Source organism: Conger conger, chromosome 2 (genome assembly GCF_963514075.1).
Source record: "Conger conger chromosome 2, fConCon1.1, whole genome shotgun sequence".
Lineage (NCBI taxonomy): Eukaryota > Metazoa > Chordata > Actinopteri > Anguilliformes > Congridae > Conger > Conger conger.
The window spans coordinates 11,846,776-11,859,743 of NC_083761.1; the positions used below are offsets into that span (position 1 = coordinate 11,846,776).

A 12,968-nucleotide genomic window follows, 5' to 3' on the forward strand; every position below is an offset into this window, starting at 1 on the left:
CCTTAAAGATTATTGTAAATAACACCTACCAAAATTAAAACAGGTATTAAATTCCACTTATTTAAGTTTATCTATGTGTTAAGGAACTGTATTGAGTGATTACATCACTTCCTGTTTCACTAGGGTATAAAAATTAGGTAACACACAAGCAATATCCCTTTGTCATCCAACACCATGAAGAAAACAAAAGAATTGGCAGTTCAAAAAAAGGCAGATGGTCATAGACCTTCATAAACGTGGTAATGGCTACAAGAAAATTCACAAACGATTGAATATACCACTGAGCACTGTCCGAGCAATTATAAAAAAGTTCAAAAGATATGGAACTGTTGAAAATCTCATGGGTAGAGGACGCAACTGCATCTTGCCCCCCAGGATACTGAGGAGAATGGTGAGAGAAGCAACAAAATCCCCAAGGATCACAGTGAAAGAATTGCAGGCCTTGGTGGTATCTTGGGGTCACCAGGTTTCAAAAAGCACCATCAGACGCCACCTCCATAACCACAGCCTCATTGGAAGGGTTGCCAGAAAAAAGCCAAACGTCATTTACATTATGACTGGAACAAGGTTCTGGTCAGATGAGACCAAAATTGAACGTTTTGGTCAGATACAGCATCGGTATGTTTGGCGTAGGAACAGAGATGCATACAAGGAGAAGCACCTCATACCCACAGTGAAATATGGTGGTGGGTCAGTCATGTTTTGGGGCTGTTTTAATTCCAGAGGTCCAGGGCACTGGTTAGGATTGACACACCTCAAGATCCACACAGAAATGGTTCCGTGACAACAAAATTAACGTTCTGCAATGGCCATCTCAGTCACCAGACCTCAATCCAATCGAAAACCTGTGGGCTGAGTTGAAGATGTCAGTTGATAAGCACAAACCCAAGAACGTGAAGGATCTTGAAAGGATATGCAAAGAGGAATGGTCCAAAATCCCTCCAAATGTGTTCCTTAATCTTGTCAAAAATTACAGGAAGAGACTCCATGCTGTTATCCTTGCCAGAGGTGGTTGCACTAAGTACTAGGTGAAGGGTGCCAATAATTCTGAAACCTTGATTTTGTTGAAATTTATTTTTTATTAAATGATTGTTATGATTTTGGTTGTTTCCATTGAAACATTAATAAAGTACAATATTTGGCACATGTTGGTGTATTACCTTTCTCTATAATTATATTATTCTTTTTTTTTAAGCCTTGTTTGTGCATTGCTGGTGAGGGGTGCCAATAATTCTTGAGCCCACTGTAATTGCAGTCATTTCTATATTCTACATTATGTGTCCACATTTCCGGAAAAAAACAAAAACTTAATTTATTAACAATCTAATGAGTACTTGTATTCACGGCTTTATCCAGCATAAGTATAAAGTGCTTTAGCATATCCTTAGCATTGATTAAAAACTTTATTCAAATGATTCACCTTACACTTTTTCCACTCTTACACTGTGAAATTCTTCCCTTAAGTTAATACTGTAACTTGGGCCTAGAGTAACTTGGGACTTACGGAAATTTTAAGGATAAACAATGCCCCCATCTGGTAGGTTGCAGTTCTACTATCACTAGTTCTATTAGTGCAGTTTACTGCAGCCTTTAATATAAAAAAATAAATCCTATTGCCCGTTAGGGACAGTGGTTGTATTCTCTGTACTTTAAGTGACAAATTAAATTCTTTAATTATTTTATTTTTATCTAAATGGGACATCATAGGAAATATGTTTTATAATAAGGTTGAAATAAGTTGGCCACCACAGCGGTCCCTCACAGTAAATAGGTCCCAGGTTCGAATCCCAGACAGGGCCTTTCTGTGTGGAGTTTGCATGTTGTCCCCATGTCTGTGTGGGTTTCCTCCATGTACTCCGGTTTCCTCCGACAGTCCAAACACGCAGATTGGGGAAAGGTGCCTGGAATATAGCCTGGCACTGCATTCCGCCCTACAAGTGGACAGCCAAAGAGATCGGATCATCACAGACCTTAAGTGTTTATTATATTGTTGTGTTGTGGCCCACCCACATGCTGCCTTTAGTAGTGTTGTGGGTGGAATATCTGCCGGTCACCCTGGAGACCCAAGTTTGGCCCTGCTTTATAGTACTTGTGTGCTTAAGCAAGCCAACATTGACAGATTACTGTTTGTTGCAGTATAACTGGGACAGGCATCAACTTGGTTTGTTTTTGAGTGATACAAGAATGCCACAGGTAAGGCAGTCTGTGGTCTCTGGGCAGGCCATGGTCAAAAACCGGGCAGTCAGGGCAATGCAGAGCAGGCAGAGTGAGGTCCAGGGTGAGCGAGGGTCAAAACCAGAAGACCAATGGGGGTAGGAACAGGGAAGGACTCAGGACTGGAGAGGAGATGGAGGGCTGAAGACAAGATGGGATACACAACCAGGAATGGAGGAGCTGATAACAGGACACAGGAACACAGGACAGGTAGGTCGGATACAGGAATCAGGAAAGCAGGTAACGGGAGAAAACTGCTGGAGCATATGGTAAGCACAAAACAGGGCACATAACAATCTGGCAAAGAAACAGACTTGTTAACTATATACACAGATAACAAGACACAATGGGATTCAGGTGAGAGTCATTACACATTAGGAGACACGTAACAGGTGCAGGAAGAGTGGCTAGGAAACAGGTTCAGTGCAAACGAAGAAACATGAAATGGAACAGGGAACTAGAAAATACAGAGTCAGATGAACAGGAAATGAACTGTGAGACAACAGCATGGGATGTGACAGTTTAGTAAGAAATTCAACAAATGAAGTGAATGGCATTACAATATAGTTTAAAAGTAACATGAACTTTGCTTATAAAAATAGCGTAATTTATGCTGGATTAATTTGATACAGGAAAACGTCTCAATTGTTACCACTTATACCTAGCTGCATGATAATTATTTGATCAGAAAACCAACCAGGGAGTACAGAACGTCCACTTTATTGCAATACTGCACAAAACCAGCAGATGGCAATCTCAATTCTTTCATGATTGTGTCATAGGTTATGAGGATGGCAGCAACATGACAAACATTAAAATACAAATTTAACTTGACAGTTCCAATATATTATTTCATTATATTTTATAGGCACTGAAATAATTTAAAACCTGCTTTTATGTGTTGTTCCAAGTAAAAACAAAAATGCCGTATGTTCTAGCCAAACTGGGTGGTAATAATAATAATGTGGATTCATTAGCTTTTATTTATGTGTTCTTTTCATTATGATTATTATTCATAACAGTGTCCAAGAATGGGGGGGGGGGGGGGGCTGGGATATCACATATTGAGTAATTTTTCAGTTTGTTTGGAAATAACTGGCCTTGCATTTACCATCAAGCATTTTGATAGTTGGTTAACAGGGATGTTGTGTGCGGTACCAGTAAATATGCTGATAATTATGATTTAACTGAATTGGTGTGAAAAATATACATCTGAAAGAAGCATTTTAAAGGTTCGGCACAAATGTACCAGCTGTATTTCCTATCCCTTATTTCAGCAGGCAATGTCCTGTCAGACTGTTACAACTCCCACAGGAACCCAAGAGTTTGAGCAACAACATTATTTTCTCTTACGAGTGCAAGTCGTAGAAAAAGTAAAGGACATAAACTCTCTCTTTTTGAATGTACCATACAGATTGCATGAAAAAGAGGTTATTTCCTGGAAACTGCATATTTTTGAGAGGCCTCCAGTGGTAGAGTGGGCCATCTGAAACCACCATAATTAACATGTTAAATAGCTTGGTTCGAGTCATAGAGTTTAGGATTATACAACTGTGATGGAACAAGTTCTGTCTGGAGCAGGAAGAAGTTTTTTTGGTTTCCTTTTTCAATATCTGTTGGAACAATAAATTTTGTGTGTTCAATATCTGATTGATATTTATGTTTTTACAAGATGAAATTGGGGTGCACCAAAATGAAACAAAGTGACTGTAAAGGTAAATCCATGAATGACTAATATTGTATGGGGTTATTATGGTATGTATTAAGCATCAGCAACAGCAGAGAAATACATTGCAATACCCACATACACTCAGTGAGCATTTTATTAGGTATTCATTAGACATATTTCTTTTAGACATATTGGTCTTCCGCTGCTGTAGCCTATCCACTTAAGAGGTTTGACATGTTGTGGGTTCAGAGATGCTCTTCTGCATATCACTGTTGTAATGTGTGGTTATATGCATTACTGTTACCTTCCTGTCAGCTTTTTTAATCCCTCTGCCAACGTTATCCCTCTCCCAGTCTCCCTAATGCAATGTACTTGTGGATGATGCGTTTTGGGAGGACTTGAGGAGCGAGGTGGGGTGGTGAGGTGGTCCAGAGAGGGATTTCTAATGAACTGTTGACTAGGGATTTATTCCTCTTGCACTGTTGAGTAATACAAAAGGAAAAATAATGTTACAATGCCTGTTTTATAGTGTGCAACAAATTTCACGTTCACTCTAATCTCATTTTGTGAATATCTTTGTAATACCACTGCAATTGCAACTTCAGGAAGAAAACATGTCTTTCTTAGCATTTCTGAATAGGGTACTCTCAGGTTTCGATACACTCCTAGTGCATACTTCTCTTTTGCTACTCTACTTTTATGATCTTATGATCCCAGACCAAATGCCAATAAGCCTACATATATATTCCATCTCTCAATAACACAAGGTCCTCAGAGATGGGATGAAATATAACCACTTCTGCTTTTACTCTAGCCGTTTTCCTTCTGATCACAGCCTGCCTACCAAGTTTGAATTATGCCTCACCAACTCAGTCTTGCCAAAACAGAGGTTCTCTACCTATCTACCATATATCCACCTGCCTGTCCACCATCCCAGACTGCCAAAAATCTTGGTGGCGTCCTGCTTAACAGACTTTCACTGAGATGGTGACTTGTAGCAGCCGATTTCTCAGGTCACTAAATCCATCCTTTGCTCATTACTACTTTGCTTGCTACCCAGCTCACTGTGAGTCTACCCACCCTGGTGGTCTCCCTGGTGGTGTCATCAGGCCCCTCCAACTCAATCAGAATGCTGCTGCTCATCTCATCTACAATCAGCCAAGATGTGCAATTCTCCTCCACTGACAACGGTGGTGGCCCATATAAAACACAGATCTCTATTTCTGTCCTTTTGTAGCAAGAGGAACCAAACCCTCTTATGTGAAATATATGATCAAATCTTACACTCCTGTCAGGCTGTACCCTCCCTAAAGGGGCCCTCCTCTCAATTGCACTCCTCTATCCTGGCCCCCCAGTGGTGGAATGAGCCCCCCTACACTGAAAGTCACTACCCATAAAGATGACAGCCGGAGGCAGCTTTCACAATTTCACAATGCTGGCAGTGTCACATTTGGATTTTTAACAAGCATATCAAGCTGACAACCATAATGGCTCTATTTAATATGGCAGCAATATGGATTTGAGGTATGCTTTTTCAGGTATCATGTGGTTTACAATAACGTTTTTATTTTCCAACCTGATATTAGCTACACATTGTCCATATACTGTAAGTCAAAATGACAGCTTGAATGATACGAGCTGAATAATTAACTTATATTATCACAGCAACGTTCAGCAACATCGGCAGGAAATATGTTTAATCATATGCCATTAAAAAAGTAAGCCTGTCGCTAAAGTATGGATTAACATGATACTTGCTTTTAAAAACATGACATAAGCACACACTGACATAAAATATTGGAGTTGTGAATGCGGAGAATAAGATAAAACCTGTACACGTTTACGTTCACAGCCTCTCCTCTCATTTTCTTGGACGACAGCGGTCTTCTGGGCCTTTTAAAATTGTCCTGCAAGACCGCTGAACTCTATGTGCAAGACCAAGCCTTTTCCTGGTTTAAGAAGAGAAATGGTGATTAATATTCAACAAGGCGGCCAATCATCGTTGGCGGTGAATAAAAAAACTACGCAAACAGTACTCTTATTGGCCCGTTAGTCGCATGACGCGCTCCAGTTTCTCATGAATATGTAATGAGGGTCTGGCTCCTCCAGTGCAAATAAAGGGAGATAGCGGACCACAGACTCCTGCACAAACTTTTTATCCTGACAGGCCAGAACTATGAGTTTTGCGTAATCGTAAACTAGGGACAGGGATCCCAGAAGGATCCGAGGGGTGAAGCGAAGGAAAGTAAGACACTTCGGGGCGCGGCGAGTGAAAAGAAATATATAAAACAGGGCACTTGTGTGATCTTACCAGCTAGAATCCGAAGTTGTGATTTACCTAAGAGTCAAGGTGGAGAACCGAACTACTAATCCATTCAAAGATGAGCTTGATGTCTGCTATTGACACTAGTGCCTCTGTGTACCAGCCTGCACAGCTTTTGAACTGGGTTTACCTCTCTTTACAAGACACCCACCAGACCAGTGCGTTTGATGCATTCAGGCCAGAGTCTAATTCTTCCCATCCGGATCTGACCTACACCAAGCCTCCCGCTGCTGACTTGAGCTCCTCTCTAAATTCCAACTATCTCAACAACTTCTTTCAGCTCCAAAGGAATGAGGTTAGAGAGATTCGGAATTTGTTCTGTTTTACTCGATGCAGTTTGCACGTCACGACGGGTTACCTCTATCTTCACTATTTAAATAATTGTGCTGGATTCATGCGTATTCCGATTTTTAATATTTCATATGTACAATTTGCAGATACACAGATTCCACAATGGCGACAATACTAAAAGTACATTCAGTTTTGCTTTGCTTACATCATTTGGCCTTCGACGAGAATGTGAAACTTGTAGCAAGAAATGGTCCATGCAGACATTGTAGAAGTTACTGTTGTCACTTAGAAATAGCTGATTCATTTATTGGAGTCGATTCTGTTACGTTCCACAAATTGATTTATACTGGCCCAGTTATATTTTAGTCGTAGCCAGAGACAGTGGATTGAGACGACAAATCTGAACTTGGTTGGTGATCAACAAGTGTAGTTTTACAATTTGTCATAAACTCATCATTCTAATTATTACTGGAATGCTATTATTTGGAGATCGGGTCTATAATTATGGTGCATTTTATTGGCTAGACGCGCGACAACGCTTGTGTTGTACACACATACTTGGACGGTGGCTTTTAGAATATGCTTGTGTGTTTACTTTTGATCGCCCTACGGACTGTGATACGATGTCGGGACAGTCTGACATTACAACAGACTCGCGCAGTTCTTTTGTTGCAGCGTGTAGGCCGAAATCGCTACAGTTGCCTGCCAAAATGTATGCCATGCCTCCTTTGAATTGTCAGTGGTGCCTGGCTGCAATGTATACTTTTAAAACGCGAACCAATGGCGAATGCCTTCATTAAGACAGTATTGTCGTGTAGCTAACTGGAATGTCCTGCACGTCGAGGTTTCTGAGGTTGTGGTCTGCATAAAGAAAAGATTCAGAGAACAAGTTAGTATAATGCGCGTTATGGGAGTACTTCATGGTGATGAAGCATTAACTATTTACTGAGCATTGCCTATTATTGATTCACTTATCTGCGCATTATAAAAATGTCCATTGGACTTATTCCGATTTTCAGATGCAGTACTGGGCTTAGGTTATGTGCAGTAGCGGAAAACAAAAATGCATGTAGTTGCTGAAGTAAGTCCTCCAATAATATACAGAATGATACGCAGAAAGAAATTATATTTTATTTGAAAATTCAAATAATTCTGCATACTACAGTTGGCTATAATATCAAAAAACCACGCCATCTACTTACCCACTGAAGTGTTATTTCATTGTTCTGTCCTAATTCATACTGCAGTTGTTAATTGCATATTAACAAGTCCTTATTCCATTGGTTACGACTGAGTTCAATACCTCTACTAAGCCGTGCTTCGCCTCGCTATATATTGCTAAGTGCAATCAAGAGTGGCTTTACAGTGTCTTTTCAAAACAAGCATACAGTAAACACAATGTATTTGCATTACATTACTGAATTGAGTATTTTCTTTTTAAAATATGTGTATAATTTAGACCTCTAGCTGTTGATTATCTAACTTCCACAGAATCATTGAAAACAATAGCAATGAAGACATTTAAATATTGAAAATTACTATTACTATTATGGTTTAATCTTCTGAGGGGCCTAGGTACAGTGAGAACAGCCTGTTTTGTATTATGTAACATAATAAAGTGTGGTACTGTATTTGATGATGGCTTGAAAGGTCTCTTGTAAGCACAGCAAATCAGCAGCCAAGATTAAAAAAAGAAAAAAAAACTTGAGGCGAGCTTGCACATACATCGCAGAAGAAAATAGTGTAAGGGGACACATGTCATAACTTTGATATGTTGCATATTCAGAAAGAAACCAGAGGAATTCTGGGAGTAGTTTTACATAGGGCATTGCATAACGCACATCTTTTATAAACTTCATTGCCAAGTATGAATGGTTCCAGAACTTTAAATGGCGTGATTAATGTGATTTTGCTGTGAAGTAAACGCTACAGAGCAGGATTATCTAACTCTTCCCAAAACACACTTCATCCAGGGAACCTCCATATGACATTATGTAAGGCTGACCATGAACCCTCTTGAACCAGTGAGCTGTAATTAGTGTATTTCCCACAATGTTAAATGTCTCAGCTCAAATAAACAGTTGCTATGCAGAATTGTACTTTGGATGCCATGTTCAAATGGTGTGGGAATGACTGCTGAAGGGTTTAAAATCTTGATTAATGCAAAATTGAAATGGGCTAATTATTATGATGTTATGTTGCTTGGGTTTTGATGGCCACCACTGACAGCATTTGTCTTTTTGCTTCAACTGATCTGGTGTTATCCCAGATGTTCATGTGTAATGCACTGAGCCGTTGGTGTGGAATACCAACCAGAGTATAAATCTAGCAGTTTATGCAAATATTAGGCAGTAGCCTATGGTTAATCTGCACTGTATCAGAATCTATTAGCCTTTTTATAGCTGAGGACTGTTGCTGCCAGGGGTTTGCTACTGTATTTGGAGCCACCTGGTTTATTATTGTGGAGAGTTCATAAAAAGACGGTTGGTGTGTGGTTGTGTTCTGATCAACCATTTTGGATTAAATCTTTATGTGTTTTCCTAGAACTCTCTCAGCATGCAAGACTCATGCTTTCATCGTGATATAGAATATTATTCTCATTTTCTTTCACCCAGCTAGAATGCTGTTTATAATTCATGTCAGCCACAATCTTGTAATTGATAAAAATCATCTTGTTTTTTTACCCAAAAGTGGGGAAAATGTAAAAATAAAATTCTAAACTATTTTTTGTTGTAATAACAAATGTGTACTTATACGCACTGCACTTTATGAAAATTAGTTACAACTGTTACAGTGGGCTCATTGGCCACCAGATGCTGCGGACCATCGGAGGTGTTGAACACTTGATAGAATTATTCCCCTGACCATTGGCCTGGAGCTGGACTCCAGGCCATAAGAAGTGGGTCAGCAAATAGCAGGAGCTCCCAGAGCAGCCCCGAACAGCAGGAGAGTAGCCCCATTAAGACACGCAGGAGTCATTCACTGGATGAATAAGCCCTCCTTGTCTCTTCATATAGTGCCTGTGTGTTAGAACTGCGTTCTGGTGTCAGTGGGCAGCTGCGGAGGGAACGGCGGGCCAAAAAAAGCCCTCCTGCTGATTCCTCTAACCTGTGCGGAAGAGTTCGCCCAGGTCCGGCTCCCCCGTAGGCAGGGTGTGTGTAACGTCCAGTTAGCGAGGTCAGCTGATCAATTCAATTAACCTCCACTTCAGGGGAAAATCAGCCTTCAGAAAACTGCTGTGGTCAGCGAGAGTTCAGGCCCACAGGGTGTATTCTGAATCAAAGGGACACTTTGTTTTCTTTTAAGTTAACTGCCCAAATGCACAGTTTTTTCAATTCTTTACAAGTGTTACATTGTATGAGAATATTTACATTATGGAACGTTACAGGATTTATCTCTCTATAAATGTAAATTTTATTTGATGTAGTACTTTTAAAATCCTGCCATGGTATGCAAGAGGCGATTAGCAAGAAATGTTTTTGTGAATATGACACCGTTATGGATGATTTATGCAATTTATGCAAATTTGGTAATAATGGAATTAATTCAATTCTTAAGGGTATTCGTTTGTAGCTATGTCTTTCTGGACAACTGCTTTGATCTTCTTGTGGTGTACTCATTCTCTTAAAGTTTTCTGTGAGTAGACTGTGTCTTCTCTTTGTGTGGTCAAATGTGTTTTCTTTGAAGGTTGTGTTATTGTTTTAAGTGTTTCCATTCTATTTGGTATCTATGTGTGCTCATGCATGCATGCGTGCATGTGTACATGCATGTATGTATGTGTTCATAGACTACTCCCACTTTGATGTGCGTTCTTCCCTCTCTTGTGTGCCAGTAGAATGTGTCCCCTCTCTCTTGTGTGCCAGTAGAATGTGTCCCCTCTCTCTTGTGTGCCAGTAGAATGTGTCCCCTCTCTCTTGTGTGCCAGTAGAATGTGTCCCCACTCTCTTGTGTGCCGCTAGAATGTGTCCCCTCTCTCTTGTGTGCCGGTAGAATGTGTCCCCGCTCTCTTGTGTGCCAGTAGAATGTGTCCCCTCTCTCTTGTGTGCCGGTAGAATGTGTCCCCTCTCTCTTGTGTGCCAGTAGAATGTGTCCCCTCTCTCTTGTGTGCCAGTAGAATGTGTCCCCTCTCTCTTGTGTGCCAGTAGAATGTGTCCCCTCTCTCTTGTGTGCCAGTAGAATGTGTCCCCTCTCTCTTGTGTGCCGGTAGAATGTGTCCCCTCTCTCTTGTGTGCTGGTAGAATGTGTCCCCTCTCTCTTGTGTGCTGGTAGAATGTGTCCCCTCTCTCTTGTGTGCTGGTAGAATGTGTCCCCTCTGTCTTGTGTGCTGGTAGAATGTGTCCGCTCTCTCTTGTGTGCCGGTAGAATATGTCCCCTCTCTCTTGTGTGCCGCTAGAATGTGTCCCCTCTCTCTTGTGTGCCGGTAGAATGTGTCCCCTCTCTCTTGTGTGCTGGTAGAATGGGTAGAATGTGTCCCCTCTCTCTTGTGTGCTGGTAGAATGTGTCCCCTCTCTCTTGTGTGCTGGTAGAATGTGTCCCCGCTCTCTTGTGTGCCGGTAGAATATGTCCCCTAGTGTCTAAGCTAGGCAATGGCAGACACACAGGTTCCATATCTGCTTTGTCAAAGAGACATGGCACCTGGCTACCAGATGTCACACAGTGGTTATGGATGCTATGACTTTACCTAGAATATAATCCAGACAACACCAATGCTGAAAGGTGGCTTTAGACCTTTTCTTGTTGATCAGTCACCAGTGTTGAAATTGTTTGACTGGTGCAAGAAGTGTGTGCATTCCTGCATTCCGTGTACGTATAGTAAAATGTGGGATAAAATAATGCTTTGTAAAATTATTGCCTTACCAATACATTATTTGTATTCAACCCTGACTATGACAAGGGGGACATCACCTTTCTCAGTACATACAATGCACTGTGCAGTTGCTTAGCAACAGAGTATTAGTGTGGTTATAACCCTGATACAACTGCCCTGGACATTCCATGAGAAACTGGGTTAAAGTCAACGTCTTCCCCCTGCTCATATATATTCACACTCTTTGGCATCACGAAGCCTCTCCCCACAGACACAATGGAACCAATTGTAAAGGAAAATGTATCAAGAATGAGAAAATCCATGAGAACAGGACCTTGTTCTTGGCACAAGGAGAATTAAGGCCTTTCTCTCACAAGGAGAGCGGACACATCTGCAGGATTATAATAATGCCTTGTTCTGGTCACGGTGCAAGCAAACCAGTGAAAAACATTTGTTAAAGTTTCTACTTGAGCTCTACTGATGTAGCATACATTCACCAGCATTGCATTAACTGATAATTAACAGCATCTCACTGAATCTGTTGGCAGAAAATGTCATTTGATACATATTTTATTGGCCAAGGCTTCCCTTAAATTCAAAGCCCATGATCCAGTTGATGAACGAATATGTCCTCGCTTCCTCCTGTTATTAAACTGCACCTGAACATATGTTCAAATATGACATCATTATTTTTAATACTTGCAGATGAGCTGCAGTCACACTTGCACACTAGATTAGTGTGAATGACAATGGAATGCTGTATGTAGGGTGCTTGATCACAGGGATTTTGCATACTACGGTATGCCAACAAGTGGGTCCAGCAAGTGGGTCCCAATCCTAGCATCACCTGTAAAATACAGCATTAGTCTTTATTTCTATTGAGGCCTGGTGTCTACACTGCAAAAATAAAAAAATAAAAAATCTCGACAAGTATTAGTCTTATATTTAGACTTTAAATCTTATTTCTATTATATTTTTAAATAAGACAAACATATTGCCAGTGAGTTTATACATTTTGACTCATTACAAGATTTTCCAATGGGGTAAGAAAATATAATTCATCAAGCAAACTGTAACTAAGATTTTCTAACATGTTAAGTCTAATAATTAAAAGACGAAAACTTTAGATAGACATTTTTACAGCTTAAAGATATACAGCCAGCTACAGCCAGTTAGAATTCCAGCAAAGGAAACATTACATACTGTCGGTTAATTCTGAATATGTAGCATAAATTAATGCAACATGTGCTTTCTTTTTACGAAAAAAAGATTGCTAACGTCATTCAAATATCTAGTGTGAATTATGAAATGAGTATCATGCCTGCTAAGAAACATCGTGCCAGATTGTGGAATGTTTCTCATTTGTGGGGATTAATTGAAGTCATTGTATGAAATACGGGGAGAGAGAAATGCAGCTTTTCTAGAAGAGAAGGAATTTCACCAACGTCATAGTGACATCCTCTACACAGTCTCATCTTCAACTGACCAAATAGATTGGAAGCCCTCATCACCAGGCTTGTAATGAGCTAGCAGTGTTTGTTTGAATGGGTGTCTGAGTGCATTTGAACGGAGACACCGATAGGTTGCTTTCACCCACTCAATGAAAACCAGTGCTCTTTCATCATTTTCCATTCCAAAATATTTAAGCCAACTTTTAGAAAAGT

The 12,968-nt window shown here is 40.3% G+C and overlaps 1 protein-coding gene and 1 long non-coding RNA gene across 3 annotated transcripts in view; one reads left to right on the forward strand and one right to left on the reverse strand.

Moving 5' to 3' along the window:
* Nucleotides 1-2,997: 2,997 nt before the first annotated feature.
* LOC133111800 (uncharacterized) lies at nucleotides 2,998-5,819 on the reverse strand. Of its 2 annotated transcripts, none has more exons than XR_009705019.1 (3): nucleotides 5,720-5,819; nucleotides 4,188-4,362; nucleotides 2,998-3,827 (listed from the first exon to the last, which is right to left on the reverse strand). It is a non-coding gene; the product is annotated as an uncharacterized LOC133111800 (long non-coding RNA). The 2 variants fall into 2 exon arrangements; XR_009705018.1 differs by having other exon boundaries at nucleotides 5,714-5,802.
* Nucleotides 5,820-6,050: 231 nt separating this feature from the next.
* Nucleotides 6,051-12,968, forward strand: part of LOC133122984 (zinc finger CCHC domain-containing protein 24-like) — a 54,680-nt gene continuing 47,762 nt past the window's right edge. The window contains exon 1 of the mRNA XM_061233306.1: nucleotides 6,051-6,501. Within this exon, the coding sequence (XP_061089290.1) occupies nucleotides 6,265-6,501 (237 nt within the window). The 5' untranslated portion in view covers nucleotides 6,051-6,264. The remainder of the gene's footprint in view (nucleotides 6,502-12,968) is intronic.